Genomic DNA, 18,008 nt, shown 5'->3' with positions numbered 1-18,008 from the left:
AGGTAAAGAAAAGGTAAAGGTAAAGAAAGGAAACAATGTTTCAGCTGTGGAGCCTTTGCTCACACCTGAAAGACTCCACAACCAAAACATTCTTTTCTTTACCTTTCAGCATGGATTGAACATTTACCCATTCCACTGTTAAATGATCTTCACCATAAACCTGCAGACAAGGATAAGGCAAAGTCTATATACATATTTCACTTCTTTGTCAGATATTTGTTTTGCCTGTTTGTTCCTTTCTCACACTGAGAAAGAAAACTGAACACTTACCCGCTGAGACTTCTCCGAGACTCGTAGTCTGAGGTCACTGCTGGAGACACAGTGGCCGCAGGCAGGGACGACTGGAGGGGAGAGAAACGGTTTAAGCTGGTGGTGCTGGAACGGGATGAATCTGCAAAAAAAACAAACAAACTTGCAATTAAATACTGTAGCTGTTGAGCAGTACTGATGCAGAGCACAGGATAAGAACAGAATATTTATTGATAACAGGAGAATAGTTTGATGGCAGTGTGGTGCATATGAAGTATTCATTGATGAGTGAGAGACTAGGAAGATGATTATAGAGAATGTGAACATATTACAAAATGTAAAGGATATTTTTTAAACTCTTGATGTGTCTACACCTTCCACACAAAATACAAGACAGGTCTCTATTTTTATGTTGCTGCAAGAATACAGCAATAAAAGGGACCAATATATTACTTATTATATATGTATACTATATGTTTCTTTTATATGTGACTACACATCTCTGAGCTTCTTTAACTACACATTAAAAACATAATACACAACCATACACTACACTACATTCAGCTGATATCATACTAACAATTTCACCATTTAGAGAAACCAAGACATAAACCCCATTGTCAAAACCTTGCCCCCCCATGCGTCCTGTGCACACTATGTGGTGAGACAAGACTGTTAAGGCCCTTAGCCCAACTACTGAGAGTGGCATCTCCTCACCTGTGTCACTGGACTTGGCTCCTCCACTACTGCCCTTAACCCAGCTCAGCTGAGCTCTGGGACCCAACTGGATCTTATCATCTATCGTTGGCTGTGGACAGACAAAAACACACTACTCTCAGATCGCATGCTTCCAATTAAGAGGAAATGAAACTGCAAAGTGATAAATCTATGATACTGATTGCCTTAACCAATTTCCATTCTGTTCGATCAGGTTAATACTGTAATACTATAACATGTTCACAGAAAGTGAAAAGGAATAGAGTGGGTAGTGTAATCCTTCTTTTCAAAGGAAAATTATTCAGCACACTAGAATTGTAACTGATCTTGTTACTTAAATTATAACAAAGCATTTTGAGAACAATGCTCAAAAAACAATCAAAATGCAACAAATCCGCCAAATTAAGCTCCCTTACAGTAATATTTTAAGAGTTTCCACAGTGATTTATATGTTACCTTACCTAACAACACTGTATTTGTTAAAGTAACGGGATAAATCTTTACTGCTGGAAGAAAAGCTGTTGAGTGCTCCAAGGTGTATTGACAGCCTCTCAGTATTAATACCACTTATTTCCAGCAGATGGTGGTGTTGTGATTATCAAGAAAGAAGACGTGACATTCCTCTGCATGTCAGTGGAATTTAATTTTAGTGATGAGACCTTTTCTAGCCATAATGTGATTGAGAGAACATAGGTTTTATTGTAAAGGTTATTAAAAAATATTTTAGTATCTCCTTTAGAAAATACAGTGACTGGTTTAAGAAATTCCTCCAGCATTAAAAATTCCTTAAACTGGCTTTCACAAGATGCGCTTTAGGCGAAATAACATTACAGAATGCAGTAAAGGTTTCGTTTTGAAGCCGACATGTAGTAAACTGCACCCAGAGGCTCCTGCATGAAGAGTTGCCATCTAAATTGATATAAACCACAAACAAACCTAGGGCACAAGTCGTGCTGCAAAGGACAAACCAACAAATGACTATTTCCAAATCTTTCTTTCTCTATTGAAGCATTTGGAATTAAAGTGAGACATCTGCAATACCTATATCATAACATTTCCACCGCAAAAAATGTCTTCAGTTGCTTTCCTGTCATTTTTAAATGATAAGGCTACCTTAGAGATTTTTGGGATCTTGCTAGGGTCTATCGTTCGGCTATTCTTGGTCACAGGCACAGTGTTCCAGGTCTCTTCTCTCTGCATCACTGTGAACACACAGATAGCAATTTCTCAGTCATCTCATTGCAAGAAATGCAATGCAAGAAATTGTATATGGCTAATAAAGTGATCTTATCTTATCTCAGTAAGGCAGCTCCCAGTTGCCATCTAAATGTAATCAGAGATGTACACAAGCTGATACAGCTGAGAATAAATGATAAATTAACACAAATGACTTTGAAACAATATTAGGGAGCAACGCCAGTGACTAGGAGATGAAGCTCTTTGTTGCTGACAATGCAGAAGATCCCAGAGGGGCCTGGTGATAGAAACCCTTTAGTTTTCTAAAGGGCTATAGCTTTAAAGATGATTATGGTTAATTATAAAAACATAAAGGCTGCAAAAGAGAGAAAGCCATTAAACCCATGTAACTTGTTTGCTTGCTTTTATACAAAAAGTGCCAAACCAAGAGACCCAATTTAAGGATCATGTCTGGATAGCTTGTTCCAGACTCCCACAAGACGTAGTGTAAAAAAGTGCCTTGTGGTCTCAGTTCTAAATGCAATTTCTCTTGGTTTCCACTTTTGTTCACTAGATCATGCATCACTGTGAATACTGAAGAAGTCCAATAAGTTAACTTTATGAACTGCCCTTGAGGACTTTGAATACTTGAATCAGGTATCTGAATGTCAGGCTTTTCTGACCTGGTCTCCTCTTGTCCTTGGATAGCAGCTGCTGATGAACTTTCCTCTGCTCCTCCTGCTCCTCAATCTTGGCCTCCTTGTGGATCTGCTCGATGGTTTTGGGGCCCTGATCGGCTCTCCGTGATACCCAAATATTCTGCAAGGCAAAAGGTCAAGTGTCTCTCACTCATACCACTGAGGACCCCAGGGGACTCCTTGTCTTATGTATTCTCATTAAGACATCACAATCCTTCATTGTGCTACACTGATAATAGGCATCTGTTACCAAATTGAACAAAAACTGTAATACTAAGTGCCAGGGGAAAGGAAAAAGGATATCGTCATAAGCTTTAGACTACAACTTAACTAAATAATTCTAGTTTTGGTAACCGTCTTAAAAATGCAAGTAAATTTACATTCATGTTAACAAAAATATTTAGCCGAAATGAAACTGCTTAATTTCATAAAGGCATGGAAATACTATAAAAACGACCTTCACATCTGTCTTCACACAAAAAGTTTGGTATTAAAACTTTTCTTCCTTTGCTCTTGTGCATCTTAAAAGGATCGGAAATACTGTGACTACAGCTCGTGTAAGATAAGCACATCCTGATGGGAGGCATGAAATGGCTCTGACCGTTAAGAAACTTAGTGTTTTGGCATGTCAGAAAGAATCAGCTATTACCACTGGCTAACTGCTGGAAATCTGATGGGAAATTACATTGCCAAAATCCATCAGTATTTAAATGTGTCTAAAGAAAGCTGTCCTACAGCCAGTTACAGCCACCAGAAGCAATGTCAAAAGGAGGTCGATAAGGCCCCACTCTATTCCAGCTGTAAAAAAATCTTACCAGCCTGAGATCGATCACGTCCTGTAACATGAAGCGGATTCGGGATGATGTTTTTCGCTCCTTTACAATTTTCTCCATTTGGTTGAAATACTGATCCATACGAGGCTAAGAGAGGATAAAAAAAGAAAGCGTAAATACCGAGGTTAACCATTGCTCCTATTTTTGTCTTGCACATGGAAATGACCATCTCTGACATGAAGGATTCCAAACACCAATGAATATTACAGTAAACTATGCTAGATTTCTACATTTAACAGTGATTAGATGTTATCAAGGGGCAAATCCCTTTAAAACACAATTAATGCTATGAAATGTTTGGAACAATATACCAGGGCAATAAAACCTTAGCAAAACTGATCTGGAACTGGTGGTTTTTGAATAGCTAAATATAGGGAAAATTGTAGGGTCTATGATGGTTTTGCTCTTTACAATGAAGCAAATAAAGGCTATTGGTTAACGATGCTCCACACAGAAAAAGTGTCACAGAAGTATTGTACTTTCTCAGTCATTGTTTTTGAACAGCTCAGGTACAGGCATGACAACTTCATGTTGTCTGTACAAGAAATTGCTCAACTGATAAAAATAATAAAAATGATGAAAAATAAACTAATTAAGCACAAAACAGAAGTGAATCACCATCACATGATGAAATACATGACTAAACATTTGTGCCACTGAATTAGAGTTTCATTGTCACTCAATAATGTTTTGAAAGTTACAGTAATGGACACAAATCAGCATTATAAACTTAGGACATAAAATACATACAAGGATCTGTACAAGAACTTGACAATGAATGCATAATTTAAATTTTTGTTCGCTTGGAGAGAGAAAAGTCTAATTTCTAAAGAACAGAAGCATGAACAGGTCAGTACAGAACCCAGCATCCCTACAGTTCAGTTTCCAGTCTGTACTGTCAAGCTCAGTTTGATGTCAACTAGATTAGCCCAAGTACATCCTAGACAAAAATCATATAAATGCCTTAGAGAAAGTTACTTTCCCAGGTCTCCTGAATATGTCTGCTTTGTTGGTCATGTTTCATATGAACAAATGACTCCTTTCACTGCAAACAGCTTTGAGGCCCAGCTGTTACGAAGGGAGTATTATTACTTAAAACTTTCACCATAGTAAGTGAAAATGAGGTTGTGTAATTGTCATAAAAACCTATATGTGGTTCTAAAGGATATCACACTGCATTATTCATGTCAGAACTTCAAATCCTTCCAAAGCTGGGTACAGTGTTATTCACACATTTGCTAGCCCTCAAACCCAAATGCAGTCATGGAACTCTGCTTTGTTGATCATGCTTCAAACATACAGAATCAGTGTAAAGTTGCCAACTTTTTATCTTTTTATCCGTAATATAACAAATCTAAAATATATACATAGATGAGCAGAATTTAACACTAAACCGAACAGCAGTCCCTCTTCCCATCCTGCACTATAGTAAGAGTTTATTAGCACAGCTGGAAGTCATCTGTCTCACTCAGTTCTGCCAGAAAGAATGGAATATGATGCGTTTAACCTCTGGGGCACCTTCCCGACTAGCTCTGCCATGGTTTACCTTTCTGAAGTCAATTGAAACCACCTGCTTTAATGCCGAGAGGGTTTTTTTTGAAAGATCAATGCTGTTCTGACTTGTTGCTCTGGGTACATCACTTGCTTCTCATGAGATGGGGGACTCTCGGAACAGATGTGGTTCTACTATGCCAACAAGTGCAAACCCATTGACCACTGACACACTGCTTGCAGCTGAACTGCTTGTAGATGCCAGCACAGTATGCGGTAGCCTTTTGCAGATCACGAATGCAAAAGGTAGCCACTTATTTTATAGACTCTAAAAAACCTATATAAAATATGTAACTCTATAATGAGTGAGCACACTATGCAGACTTTTGAAGATGAGAGTGCATTTAATCAATTTCTTTCAAGCCTTTCCCAACATGTTGTACGTCAGCTTCACCTTTGCCTTTTCAAAGTCCAAGTCCTTCCCGATAGTGGTGAGGAGCCGGCACAGGCACTCGAGGGATTCCTCATCATGATTCTTCAGGAGCTTAACCACACAGTCATGCATGATGGCCTCTGTCAGCATCTTAAGTTTGAAGAGCTCCCCAATGAACTTGATATTCCCAATGGAGCGGCGCCTCGCCTTGTCCTTGGCTTCCTCTAGCTCCTCCTGCAGTCGCTCGCGTTCTGTGGACTGGAGGAGAGGGAAGAGAGAGGAGATGCACTGAGAGACAGAGCTGGGATTCAGTGTAGTATGAGCCATAGGACTCACAAAAGTCTTGCAGCATATCAACTGAACTGACAGTAACATTTACTTACACCTGTGAATGAGACGGATAAGCAATAATCTGCCAGATGTTTTCTATTCTTGTAGAATGCATTCAGCAGCAATTTTCAGTTAAAATAAATGCAAATAATTTTAAAAAATGAACAACAACAAAAGGCAACAGTAACAGCACTTGCTGTACATATCTGGTAGATAATGGACAAGCTGAACTACTGTACTATGTCTACATGTCAATGAGAAAGCTAAATGTCCAACAGTCTTTGGTAGACTTGGATCCAAACTCATGACACGAAAAAGATTCAGACAATTTTCTGATCAGAAGTGGGAACAATATATCTGCAACAGGCCCTAGAAACATCCTTAAATTATCATTAATAATAATTAAAAATATTAAGAAACAACCCATATTATGACACTTTGAGCAAAATAAGAAAAGGATGTGGGATAATTTTGAAATTCTGTGCAATTAACAATAACACAATAGTGCAAAATTCCTGACTGATATTAAAATATAATTTTAATTAATTTCTTAATTCTTACTGAAAGAACACTGGTTGAGACTTACTGATGAGGCCGACTCCAGTTCCTTCTGTTTCCTCTCAAACACGTCATCGTCCACCTTGTCCCTCTCAAACTCTTTCTGGCAGCGGTTTAACAGCAGCTTGCGAAAGTTCACCGTGCTGTTCGGCTTATCTGCCATTTGCACTTTGAGCTGTGGAGACAGGAGCAAAAGCAGATCAGTCAGCATGACCGGTATCTTAGTGTAAAAGGATCAATTGGTTGTGTATGAACCAGTCTTCGCTTGTGTGTGTCCATCTTCCACTTTCACAGCTTTAAGGGCAGTGATCACAAAGCAGGGGTTCACAGCATTAAGGGACATTTCCTCTTGGAAGTTCAGTCTGTCCACCCATCTGGAATCAGATAGCTACTTATTCCTGGTAGGGGTCTTGGAATCCCAAAAACTGTCCCTTAATGGCAAAGGGGGGATTAATCCCTGGACAGGACATTAGTTCATTACAAAGCACAAGGATAGTTTAGAAATACCAATTACCCACTTTGAAAAGTGGCAGGAAACTGGAGAACAAGGAGGAAACCTGCATGAGCATGTGAGAATATCCACACAGAAGGCATGTGAGAATATCCACACAGAAGGCATTTAAGAATGGAACTGAATTCAGGATACAAGGGCTATGAGGCAGATAACTACATGGTAGATAACTACCATGTTACCTTGGTGTCATTAACTAGCATTCCGATCATTTGTAAAACAGAAGTCCTGAAACTAAGAATTTCAAACATGTTTTTATCGATAACACGTTTCAATTCATGCTTTATTACCAGTAAAGTAGTACTTAGGTGATCTTTGTATGGTTGGGGTACCACAATTATATCCTTATTATGTTAGTCAATTTGCTTTTCATTGATATATTAGAACAGCACCCAATGTCACCCTTTGCTTTTGTCCCCATCCTATAACCAATAAACGCATCACTCTGCTATATATTCAGAAGCATCCAGCTCATTATTAACAACCCTGACTCGCGTACATAAATGTACTCCCTTCTGGCCTTTACCTTAGGTTCTCCAGTCCTGACTCTTCCTAACATACTGCATTCGACATTTAGCCGAGAAGTCAGAAGACTCGGTAGGAATGGAAAGCCCCAAGAATGTGTGCTTTTTGTTTCTGCGTAAGTTGCCCAAACTTACCGTGGCGAGGCAGCGGCACATGTTGGCATAGGCCACAGAGAAGCTGGGCTCGTCGATGGCTTTCTCAAAGACCAGGTCAATGACCCCCTTGAGGCGCTCCTCTGTGTCAATCGTCAGCTCCGTCACCTGCTTCATGAGCTGGTTGAACATCTGGGGGGTCAGCTTGTTCAGGATGCTGCGCACCTTGCGGAAGAGCTCCTGGACAAGGAGACGCATGCCCAGTGAAACATTCTTTCATATCATCACTCCCCAGATACCTTACACCAGGTATAACAGTGATACGAGTTTAAAACAAAAGCTGACAACAGCCAAGATCAGTCATCCTCAACTTTAATTCGTAATCAATCATGATGTCACTTCCTCACTTAAACATCATAAATACTGCACATTATCTCCTCCTCCTTGCATTCACCCCTCCCCCACCCCATCTCCACCTCTGCAGCTGCCCCGTGGTCACTCCTCACTCTGCAGGGGAGGTTTAGCCTCCATGCCCTACAGCCAGGCGGGCAGGCCTCAGCCACGCTGGTTAAGCCAAACTGCTTTGATTTTAAAATGCACATATACCATTTATTCACCTAATTCTTGGCTGATTTCTGAATTCCGCATCATTCCTCACTCTCAAACCAAGTTTCGAAGAAAAGGATTTTCAAAATTGGACTATTTTAGGAACATAAGTGATTAAGAAACTAAGCTACTCTGCTTACTTACACATGTTGTCCAAATCCAAACAAGCCAATGAAAAAAAATAAATTTCTATGCTGGCATTAAAGAATAACTGCATAAAATCATTAAAAAACAATAATGCAAACTGAAAAATAATACCTCCACTTGCATTTTTCGAATAAGCCATCATTAGTTCATTTCTCATAACCAGTATCTTCAGTGTGGCTGCAAAATAAAATTACAGAACTCTGCATAGGGCCACTGAGGACACATGCAGCCATGCGACTGCTGGCAGGGCCAACCTTTGTTTTCAGCGCCTCGGGGTCCTCAGAGGGCCCCTCTCTCTTCAGGGTGGGCTTCCAGGCGTGCTCAGCCTTCTTCAGCTGCACCTCGTCGTTCACCGACACGTTGGTGATGATCTTGCGCGGCTGGGGCCGCCGCGGCCCTGCATTCAGGAGCTGCACAAAGCAAAGATGAAGAGGGGAGTCACCGACTGATAAAGAAATACGGTTTTGTGAGCTCCAAAACCAAAAAAAAAAAAGATAAGTAAGAAAACTGTTCTTTTTTCCCTACTATATTGAAGGGTTCACGTCTGAGCTTCAGCGCTATGCCCTAGCCTCAACGCCATGATGCAGTAGTGGTAAGATCCTTCATCTTGGATGTATGATACTAACATCCTAGGTTAAGGGTGAACGGGAGCACACAGCTAAACCCAAAGAGTGTCAGTATATATTATGAAAGGGTATAGTACACTTTAAGTTGAGAGGAGAGGAAAAGTTAGGATTGTAAATTGCAGATTGAATTCACTCCATGGGTGACAAAAAATGAAAAGGCTGCCATCTAACCAGATTTTCCATGTTGTTTGCATTATTTTTTTGTCATCTAGATATAATGGCAATTAAACATATTATGTGAGTGCCAATCTGCAATTCTATTATTGTATATTCTTTGCTCGTCACTGAGTACACACCACTTAGAACTCAAGCTTTGTGCACGTCTTTCCCAACGCTATCATATCTCACTTTGTAAAGGTGATCCTTGACAAAACTTTACAGGACATTTGTAGTTTAGTAAAGAGTTAGCTATGGTAGAATATATGTGACCTTACCAAAAGCAGCATTAAACGATAACTGAGGAGAGAAAGAGGGACAATCTAAGGAGGCAGGCTAATATCACCTGCCCCTCCAAAAATGTCAAATTAAAAAACAATGGCAATGTGAGCCAGTATCAAACAGAGCAGGCAATGGCTTGGCAACTGTGTTAAATGTTAATTGTGAAGCGGGTGTTAATATACACCTATTCTACAAGCAGTAAACCAGATCCAAAGGCTGAATAACAGGCTAACAGGAACTTAGAGCTCTGACAAATCATAAATGACCCAAAAAACAAGAAGGAAATTAAAGAGTTATAACAGATGTTAACAGTTTTCTTCCAAAAACCTTTGACAGCTTTTTTTTTTAAACAACAAAAATTCAGAGTGGAAATGGCAAGGGGTTTTGAAGATAGTGGGTGGCCCACACAACTGCATACTGCCTTTTCTTTCTAAAAAGCCTCTTTTATAAAAAGAGAACTCACAGCAGCTCCTCGTCCTCCTGAAATTTGCCGGCCGAAGTCAGCAAAGGCAGGGGTGAAGTCGGGGCCTCGCGAGATCACTCTTGTGTCTAGTGTTCTCATGGGCAGCTTGTTTTGGTTGATCTGTAAGAACTCCGAGTTAATGCACTGAACAAAACTAGTGGAAAAACCCCACTCCACACAAACCAGTCATGTACATATTCTGACGCTACTAATCCAAACTGATGGAAACAGAGTCATAATGTCCCATTCTCTAATACGACACATACGGTTTTATTTTTAACATCCGATTCACTCTTTTTAAATAGCTTTACAATAATGAAATAGAATCTACACAGTGATATACATGAGCAAATGCAGTTTTCTGAAACTGAGTGTTATATTCCACAGTCTAGTCATGTACCAGAAAACAACATTCAGATCAGAGCCTGCATTTTCCTGTGTTGGGGTTAAAGGCAGAACTGGCCGCACCTTGTCCAGCACCACATCGCTGATAGGCGGTAGTCCCTCTGGTTTCTGCACACAAGCGGGCATGAACTGGAAGCCCAGCAAGAACTCCCGGTCATACTGCTTCTTCCCTTCAGTCTCCATGGGCTCTGGGTTCGGGCAGGTCGGGAAAAAAAGTGGAAGTGAGACTAGAGTTGAAAGAGTGGTGGAGCCAGAACAGATAACTACTCGGGCAAGGTGAAATTTGAACAATCACTACGGGCTGTGCATAATTTTTTGTTTTGCTGTAACTTGTTTTAGAAGGAACACCGTGCCGGTTCCTGCCATCGCGGGAGGTGGAAGGAGGCACACCTGTGGAACCCTCTTTTTCCCCGGGGGCGACACCGCTGTCGCTGCTCTCGGTTTCGGAGATGTGCTCGCCGCCGTTCCTCACGGGCTCCGGCTCCTGTTCCCCGTTCTCTTCCGGCACGGGGGGCTTCTTCTCGCCCTCCGACAGCACGGGACTGCAGCGCTCCAGCTCGGGGTCGGGGGCCCTCTCTGCACTCAGCTCCTCCCGGGGCTCAGGCTGCCAACACAGGGGAAGAGTGAGGCCTCTCGAAGGCACACAAGTCCTATCAGCACAATCGAGCTCGCACTACAACCTGCAGAACATCCTCTTAACATTTCCACACGCAAAATAAATGCCCACGTCAACTACAGGGAATTCGGCTAAAAGCAGAGCATTATACTTGGTATAACACCACAACTTAATCATGACTCTAAATGAACAAGATACAGAAGGCTTTCCTCTAAAAGTAAGCAGAACGGCAATGTGGAGTCCTGGTCTCATTCTTCTCCAATAGCAGGAGAATCTACACTCCGTTTTACTTCCACACACACGCAGATAATGCTACCTAACCGAATACTGTCACTCATTTATGTCAAATGTCAACAGCATTTATTCTGTTTCTATTTGACTGTGACTGATGCCACTTTAGTGTTTAGTTTGGAACTAGACAGTATGAAATTGAATAAGAAAAAGGATGACAGACACAAATTACTGCTGCCCTCGGATTCTACCTCTTGAAATGCTGTGGAGAGAGACGAGTAGCTTCACTGCTTACCTCACTCTCTTTTTCTGGCACTTCTCCTACTGGAGTCCCTTCTTTTGGTTTCTTCCAGGTCTTTGGTGCAGTAGGAGCAGCATGGGCTACAATACAAAACATTAAGCTAATAATCTGTCTGCCAAGGAAGCAATCGGGCAAGAAAGAATCTGTGAGAAATAGATTAAATATGCCGAGAACTACAAACATTTTTTGTCAATTACAACAGACTTTAGTTTTTTCATCTTCTTCATGTTCCATGTTTCATAACTTTGTGTCTGCTCTACATCGGGTAACAGAGATGTGAGATAAAATTGTGAAGTCTGGGAATGGAACTTTATTAGTAAAGTCCATGTTTCAGCTAGAAAAAACTCAATTAGTATGACAGACTTCCAAGCTGAACTGTAACTGGATGATAAGATAAGGAAAGTGGGCTATTAAAAGTCATTAGAGAAGTCTGGAATGAGAAAGGAAACCCTCATACAGTGCCCAATGAGCTCATTCATAAAACAGACAATGTTTGACATTTAAGCACGGGTTTCGTGTGTTTATTACAAAAGTACATATACTATGAACAGACCACTTATTTTCCCCACTTAGGAAAATGCATTTTTTATTGTACTGGGTTAATGTAAAGGCCACAGAAGCAACCCATAGTAAAGTCTTTTGATCCTTTAAAAATCTATCGTCTTTCAAGATAAGACACCACATGCTTTTGCTATGCGTATTCTTATTATTGCTGATTGTATTGCAGTAGTGGCATAAGTTGTGCACATTAAGATTGAAAACTGCTGGGCCAGCTGTCTCGAAGCAAGTGTCTTATTTGTCATGGCATGCCATAGTTGTTTTCTTTGAGTTTGGTTTCAGTGCTATAATTACATGTGTTTTATGTTTCCGCTCTTCCATCGCTATGGAGACAGTTCATCTAACACAAAACGTTAATGTCTATAAAACTTTCTTTACGTTTCTCAAATTCTGCAGCTGGAGAACACTTCTAGGCAGGGGTTCATTATACTGTATTTTTCAGGACTAGCACAACACCTTATTGCAGCACACTTCAAACATGGTCTAAGGAAAAAAACACCCCTCCAGCATAACGCAGCTTCCTTTACTTGAACACCCACTCATCTAAGAAGGATTCTTTACACTATGTTTATGCACATCCTTCTTATAGGGAACTATTCATCAAAAGTTCAGTCTCGCCTTTTTCTTACTTAAACCATAGTCCTTTCACATAAAAGGTTTTGCAGAACCCAGCAGTTAATGGCACAACTACATAACACTTTTTTTAATTATACCATAAATTAAAATGTGCATTTTAATGGTTTGCTACTCAGTCAGGGTTGATCATCGGCCCTAATCAGTGATTTTCCACATCTGAGATTTATTTTATTCCAGATTATAAATGATGGGACTGCAATAAATGTTTACGGTATACTGAAAAGAAAATGAATTCTGGACATCTCTTAATAAACTAAGGCATCAAGAGGAAAGATATGAACGATTCCTGTGGAGACAGAAATTAACAAAGTGCAAGAATAATATGCAAGATCAAGTGGAATAAGCAATTAATTTGTTAATTATTACGAAGGTTTGCTCTGCAACGAGAGCACAATTAGGCTCTTCTAACTCAGGTTTCAGAGATACTACATGGATGGGTCGCTAATACCTCAGCATACTAATTCTAAATTAATAGCTTTGACCACAACTTTACCATGATACAATGTTTCAGCTGGGGTGGAGACTGATTTAAAATTATGCAGTTTTAAATAATATATTCACCCTTTAACTTTCAGTGGAATTAAAATAGAAATATTTTTATGGTGTCTTGAAATCTTGAGTGCTTTAATATGTACTGTAATATATATATTTGTATTACACAGTGTGTGCCTCAAAGCAGTAGCCACCACTGCCATATTGGTGTATTGGATTTAACAACTCTTTCATAACGATGCATCGTCATTCCAAATAATGTCACTTCATTTCAGGATTCAGTGATCTACTGGTAAGAGAATGGGACCTTAATTGCAGTGGTATTTCTGCTGTTCTGCCAGACACCTTCTGACACGTACTGTATATATGATGAAAGTACTGTAAGACTAATAAAGAATCAAGAATCATCTGCATTATATGTAACATATATATATATAAAAACTAAATCAAATGCTAGGTTCCCATAAACAACCGCTTTACCACCAAAATTGAATTTTTTAATGTGGCAGCATTACAATGTTGTATTGCTGACATTAAAATGCAGTCACCTCAGCACACAGCAGCACCAGTACCAGGATGGATTCCAAAAGTCTGGTAGTTTTCGACATTTTTGTATTAAAGACGCACACAGTCTGATAATAAAACACTGGTCTTTTAACCTAAGCAGATTCTAATCTAAAACAGTACTAAATATTTGTACCTTGATCTATGGATATCACTGATCTCCAATAAGACTGTTTCGGGAATCTTATTTAAAGCAGAACATTCATATGGTAGTTAAAATGGCTTCATGTCCCAGTTAAAAAAAAACACTGACTGAGAATGAGGTTGAAACTCTGTAGGTACACTGAACTAATGTAATGTTTTTCTCAGTATATATAAAGTGCAGGGAAAGTTTGTTTTGTTTTTCACGTTTCTCTCAGCTGGTTCGCTCTGTACTTTCACAGCCTACCTTTCTGCAGACCAGTAAAACACATGCCTGTAACCACACAGCTTGTAGTCAAATGATACATATAGTTTATCATATTTTTAAAAAATAGCTAATACCATGTTTGAGCAAATTATTTCCAAATACGTGAAACTGAGATACCCTCGTAGTCTTAGAGGTGCGACATTTACATACATTACATCCACAGTCACGAACATTCGTCCATTTTCTAACCACCTCATACAATATCAGCAAGCAACAGGCACAAGGTTGGGTACACCTTGGAGGGGGTGCCAGTCTATTGCAGGGCACACGAGAACACAAACACACAGACACACTCACACACAGGGTCGACCTTCCCAGAAGCCAATTAAGCTATCGGTACGTCTTTGGACTGTGGCAGAAAACCAGAGCACCCAGAGGAAACCCACATGAACACATGCAAGAGGGAGAACATGCAAAGTCTAGGTAAATACAGTAGCACCCCAGGTGCGCTGCAAGGCTGCACTGCTAACCACTGTGCCACTGTGCAGCCCCACATAGATGTACAGAACTCATTCTTGCCAGCACTTCTAACAAGTCAAAACAGTCTTACCCGTACTGGAGCCTTTTCTGGAGCCAGCTTGTGGCAGGGAGTTGGGCTTTTCATCCTGTGTAACCTCTGCTCCCACTCCTGCTTTAGGGGGAGTCTCTTTCACCTCTAAGCCCACAGTGATTCTCCTGGCCTCCCCTGACTCAGCAGTTCCCTGACTGGCCACCAGGAGGCCAGGAGGAGGGGGAGCAGCAGCAGTAGTAGAGATAGCAGCAGTGGTGATGAAGGAAGGGGAGGCAGCTGCAGCTGGGGCAACAGCCGCAAGATTTGTCTGAGGACTCTCCGCCCGGACCTCTCTAGAAACGACTTCCTGGGCATCTCCACTGGAGTTGGAAGCTGCAGGCTGAGACTGGGATGGAGAGGCCAGCTCCTGGGATTGCGAGTCCGAGTCACTGCAAGGAGAGGCAGCCTCTTTTTCACTCAGGCCGTTCATCTCCTTTACAACGGGGGCTGGAGAAGTGGAAAGACTCCTGGGCAGTTCTGGCACGGCCCGCTCAAAGTCGGAGCTCTCGGGCTGAGGAGAGACAGAGCAAGCTGGCTTTGGCTCCTCCTTTGGAGCCAGCGGTTCTGCCCGTTCCCCCAGAAGCACGGGCTTACAGGAGCCAGCAATGGGCACAGAGGTGGCCGTGACTGGGCTGGGCACCACAGCTGGACTGGAGGTGGGAAGCTCTAGTTTTTCAGGGGGAGAGGAGTCCTGTGCAGGCCCACTGGGCTCTTTCTTGTCAGCAAGGGTGTCAGGCAGTCGCAGCCCCGGGGATGAAGACTTCAGCGAAGTAATGTCCAGTTTTGGCTTGTCGTCTGGGATCAGGGAGGGTGGAAGAGACAGCACATTTATGAAGAAAGAAGTAGAGAATAAATAACCCATAATTCTAATCAAACTTCAAATGATCATAATCAAGTTAAAACATCTTAGCCAATTAGGGATGCCAACATCAGAATATCCACGTTCTTTCCTGCAGTGGAAGCAAAAGAGCTCCCACACTTTTAGCCTGTATGAAGGCTTGCCTCTGGGGAATTTCAGACTTATCAATGAACAGCTAATGGTCATACACAGGAGAGGTCTGCCTCCCAGGGCTGCAACATTGATCACTTCAACATCAACAGCAGCTCACAGACATTTACTCCTTTTTCATTACAGCAAAAAAAAAGGATGTTTTATCCTTGTAAAGCAAGGTCCTGTCAGCATTTCACATAATATACAGCATGTTAAAACGACTGCTTATAGTGGTTTATACCGTTAGTAAAAAGGACAAATTACGTTTTCATAAATATCAATATAATCATAAATGTTTTTACAGTAAATTTCCCTCTTGACAGTTAAATAATGTATGGCATCCCCCCTGTAACTGCAGTTGCTTTTAATTCTTTGCTTACTAAGCTAAGGTGGAATCTTAGACTGTTCTCCATAGTTAGTTTTACTACAGCAAATGAGCATGAGGCTGGACCTCAAATGTCAGGTGTCTGAACCAACATGTTACTGAACCAATTAAAACAGTTTAATCTAGTCAACTCATATAATTTAACCCAAAATGGCCAATTTAATGTTATTTCTATATAACAAATGTAGTTAAAGGACAGAGTGGCACTGTTTTTTCCTGTAGTGACAGGTTCTATGGTCTGCATCCAGCATGGCATTTAATCTTAAGACTCTAAAAGGTAGCAAAGGTTGTGGGTGTCAAGACATTAGCCTAAGTAATGCTACAAAAAGAAAAAGGCAGTAGTTCTCAAGGTCTGCATACAATGCTCTATAATTGATTAAGATGAAATTGCTTTTTGTTTGGGAACTCCCATCCATTCCTTAGAGGTCAGGCTGTATTCACATCATTACTCTAGGTTTTTTAACAGTGAAGTGCACCCATGACAATTCACAGATCCATAACTGTGAACTAACGGTATAACAGTCTGTAGCGATCAGTTTCCAGTTCATCTGTCCTGTGCAAACTCCAGAAGTCACGGCTCTTGAACAATGCACAATACATGAATGAGGGTAAGCTGGAGCCACTGAAGCCCCCAGTAATGGAAAAAGACTTTAAACTACTGGGAAAGAGTAAGATCTCAGGTGGAATAAGTTCACACCTGAAACTTGCTCAATCTCATCCATCCATTATCATAAAACTGCTTGCCCTGGTGAGGGTGGCAACAATCCAGGGTTTATCCCGGATGCACAGGGCGCAAGTCAGGACAGAATACACAACTGCTCCCCTCGCAGGACGATGCAGTCTATTAAACTCACACAGTTATCATTTAAAAATAATCTTATTTTATGACTGGAAATAATAAATGATTACTTTTGGCGACAATATAAAAGTCATTAAAATTTTAGAATCTCTCAGCAGACACTTCATTTTTACAGCCATCCATTTCTTCTGAGAATGAGCCTTTTGACATGATATGACATTTTATGAAGCCAGAAAATAAGAATGTCAGTCAGAGAGTTCAGTACGTTTTAAAAGAGGCCTGCTTTTCTGAGGATATTTCATAGGGGCAGATGTTTGAAAATAGATACAACTGACCTGGTCCAATTGTAGGCCACACAAAATGATGTCTAACAATGACTACAGCTGATTTATCGTTGCTGGATAAATTATGTTCTACATGTTAGATAGTTTAAAAAAACTGAGCTCGTTCAAACATGTTTCAAAATACAGCTGCTAAAATACCTGGATATCACTCAACATTAAGTAAGGTCAATTTAGTAAGGTCAACTGTTAATGTCTTGATTATGACACTAGCTCACAGCAGAATGGACATCATGGGCCATCTTATTTCGCGGAAGAAGTTGCTGGAAGGGGTGAAGATGTGATTTTCTGCTGATGCAGTCCAACTGTATGGTATGGGCAGTCTGTAGTGTGGATCATTACCGACAAGGAGGAATTTCTGATTGAAGAATGGATTGTGCAAAAAGGTATTGTGCAAAACATCATATCTAAGCACAAAATACTGCAGGGAACAAAAAAAAAGTGCTAACGTTATCAAACCTGGCTTTATGTCCACGGCTGCAGCAATAAGCTGGGGATTCTCCACACTGTACAGCATGTGCCCGTGATCTGGGACCTGGTTGCTCAGCTGCTGGGATTTGAGGTAGAAAATGTGAGGATAATGAGGGTGCGGACATAAAAACTAGCAACGTGGAATGCACACACGCACACACGGAAAGAACGCAGAAACAGAAAGGAAAGGAAGATGAAGGAGAGATTGCAGGGAGCAGGAACAGGATGGGGATGGGACAGTGCCACATTGGGTTTGGAAAAGGAAGTGGGAGGGGGGGGCAGGGGACACACAAGAGGTCAGAAAATGCAAAGAAAGAAGAGAGGGATTAAAAGAATGGGTAACAGGAATGGAGAAAGAAAGGAGAG

The 18,008-nt window shown here is 40.9% G+C and overlaps 1 protein-coding gene across 8 annotated transcripts in view; it reads right to left on the bottom strand.

Annotated features, from left to right (window-relative positions):
* Nucleotides 1–18,008, bottom strand: part of LOC148817514 (eukaryotic translation initiation factor 4 gamma 3-like) — a 68,341-nt gene that overhangs the window by 9,496 nt on the left and 40,837 nt on the right. For 6 of the 8 annotated variants that reach the window (XM_088938356.1, XM_088938357.1, XM_088938351.1 and 3 more), the window contains 15 exons: nt 17,631–17,721; nt 14,656–15,450; nt 11,441–11,526; nt 10,689–10,902; nt 10,362–10,486; nt 9,894–10,013; nt 8,621–8,776; nt 7,656–7,853; nt 6,514–6,660; nt 5,619–5,855; nt 3,656–3,760; nt 2,826–2,961; nt 2,080–2,168; nt 967–1,057; nt 271–391 (listed from right to left, as the gene is read on the bottom strand). In XM_088938356.1, coding sequence (XP_088794482.1) covers nt 271–391; nt 967–1,057; nt 2,080–2,168; nt 2,826–2,961; nt 3,656–3,760; nt 5,619–5,855; nt 6,514–6,660; nt 7,656–7,853; nt 8,621–8,776; nt 9,894–10,013; nt 10,362–10,486; nt 10,689–10,902; nt 11,441–11,526; nt 14,656–15,450; nt 17,631–17,721 — 2,711 coding nt within the window. The remainder of the gene's footprint in view (nt 1–270; nt 392–966; nt 1,058–2,079; nt 2,169–2,825; nt 2,962–3,655; nt 3,761–5,618; nt 5,856–6,513; nt 6,661–7,655; nt 7,854–8,620; nt 8,777–9,893; nt 10,014–10,361; nt 10,487–10,688; nt 10,903–11,440; nt 11,527–14,655; nt 15,451–17,630; nt 17,722–18,008) is intronic. The other 2 variants (XM_088938352.1, XM_088938355.1) reach the window with 1 other exon arrangement.

This window comes from Atractosteus spatula, chromosome 20 (genome assembly GCF_055471065.1).
Source record: "Atractosteus spatula isolate fAtrSpa1 chromosome 20, fAtrSpa1.hap1, whole genome shotgun sequence".
NCBI classification, from domain to species: domain Eukaryota; kingdom Metazoa; phylum Chordata; class Actinopteri; order Semionotiformes; family Lepisosteidae; genus Atractosteus; species Atractosteus spatula.
This window is presented reverse-complemented; position numbering and strand designations above follow the sequence as displayed.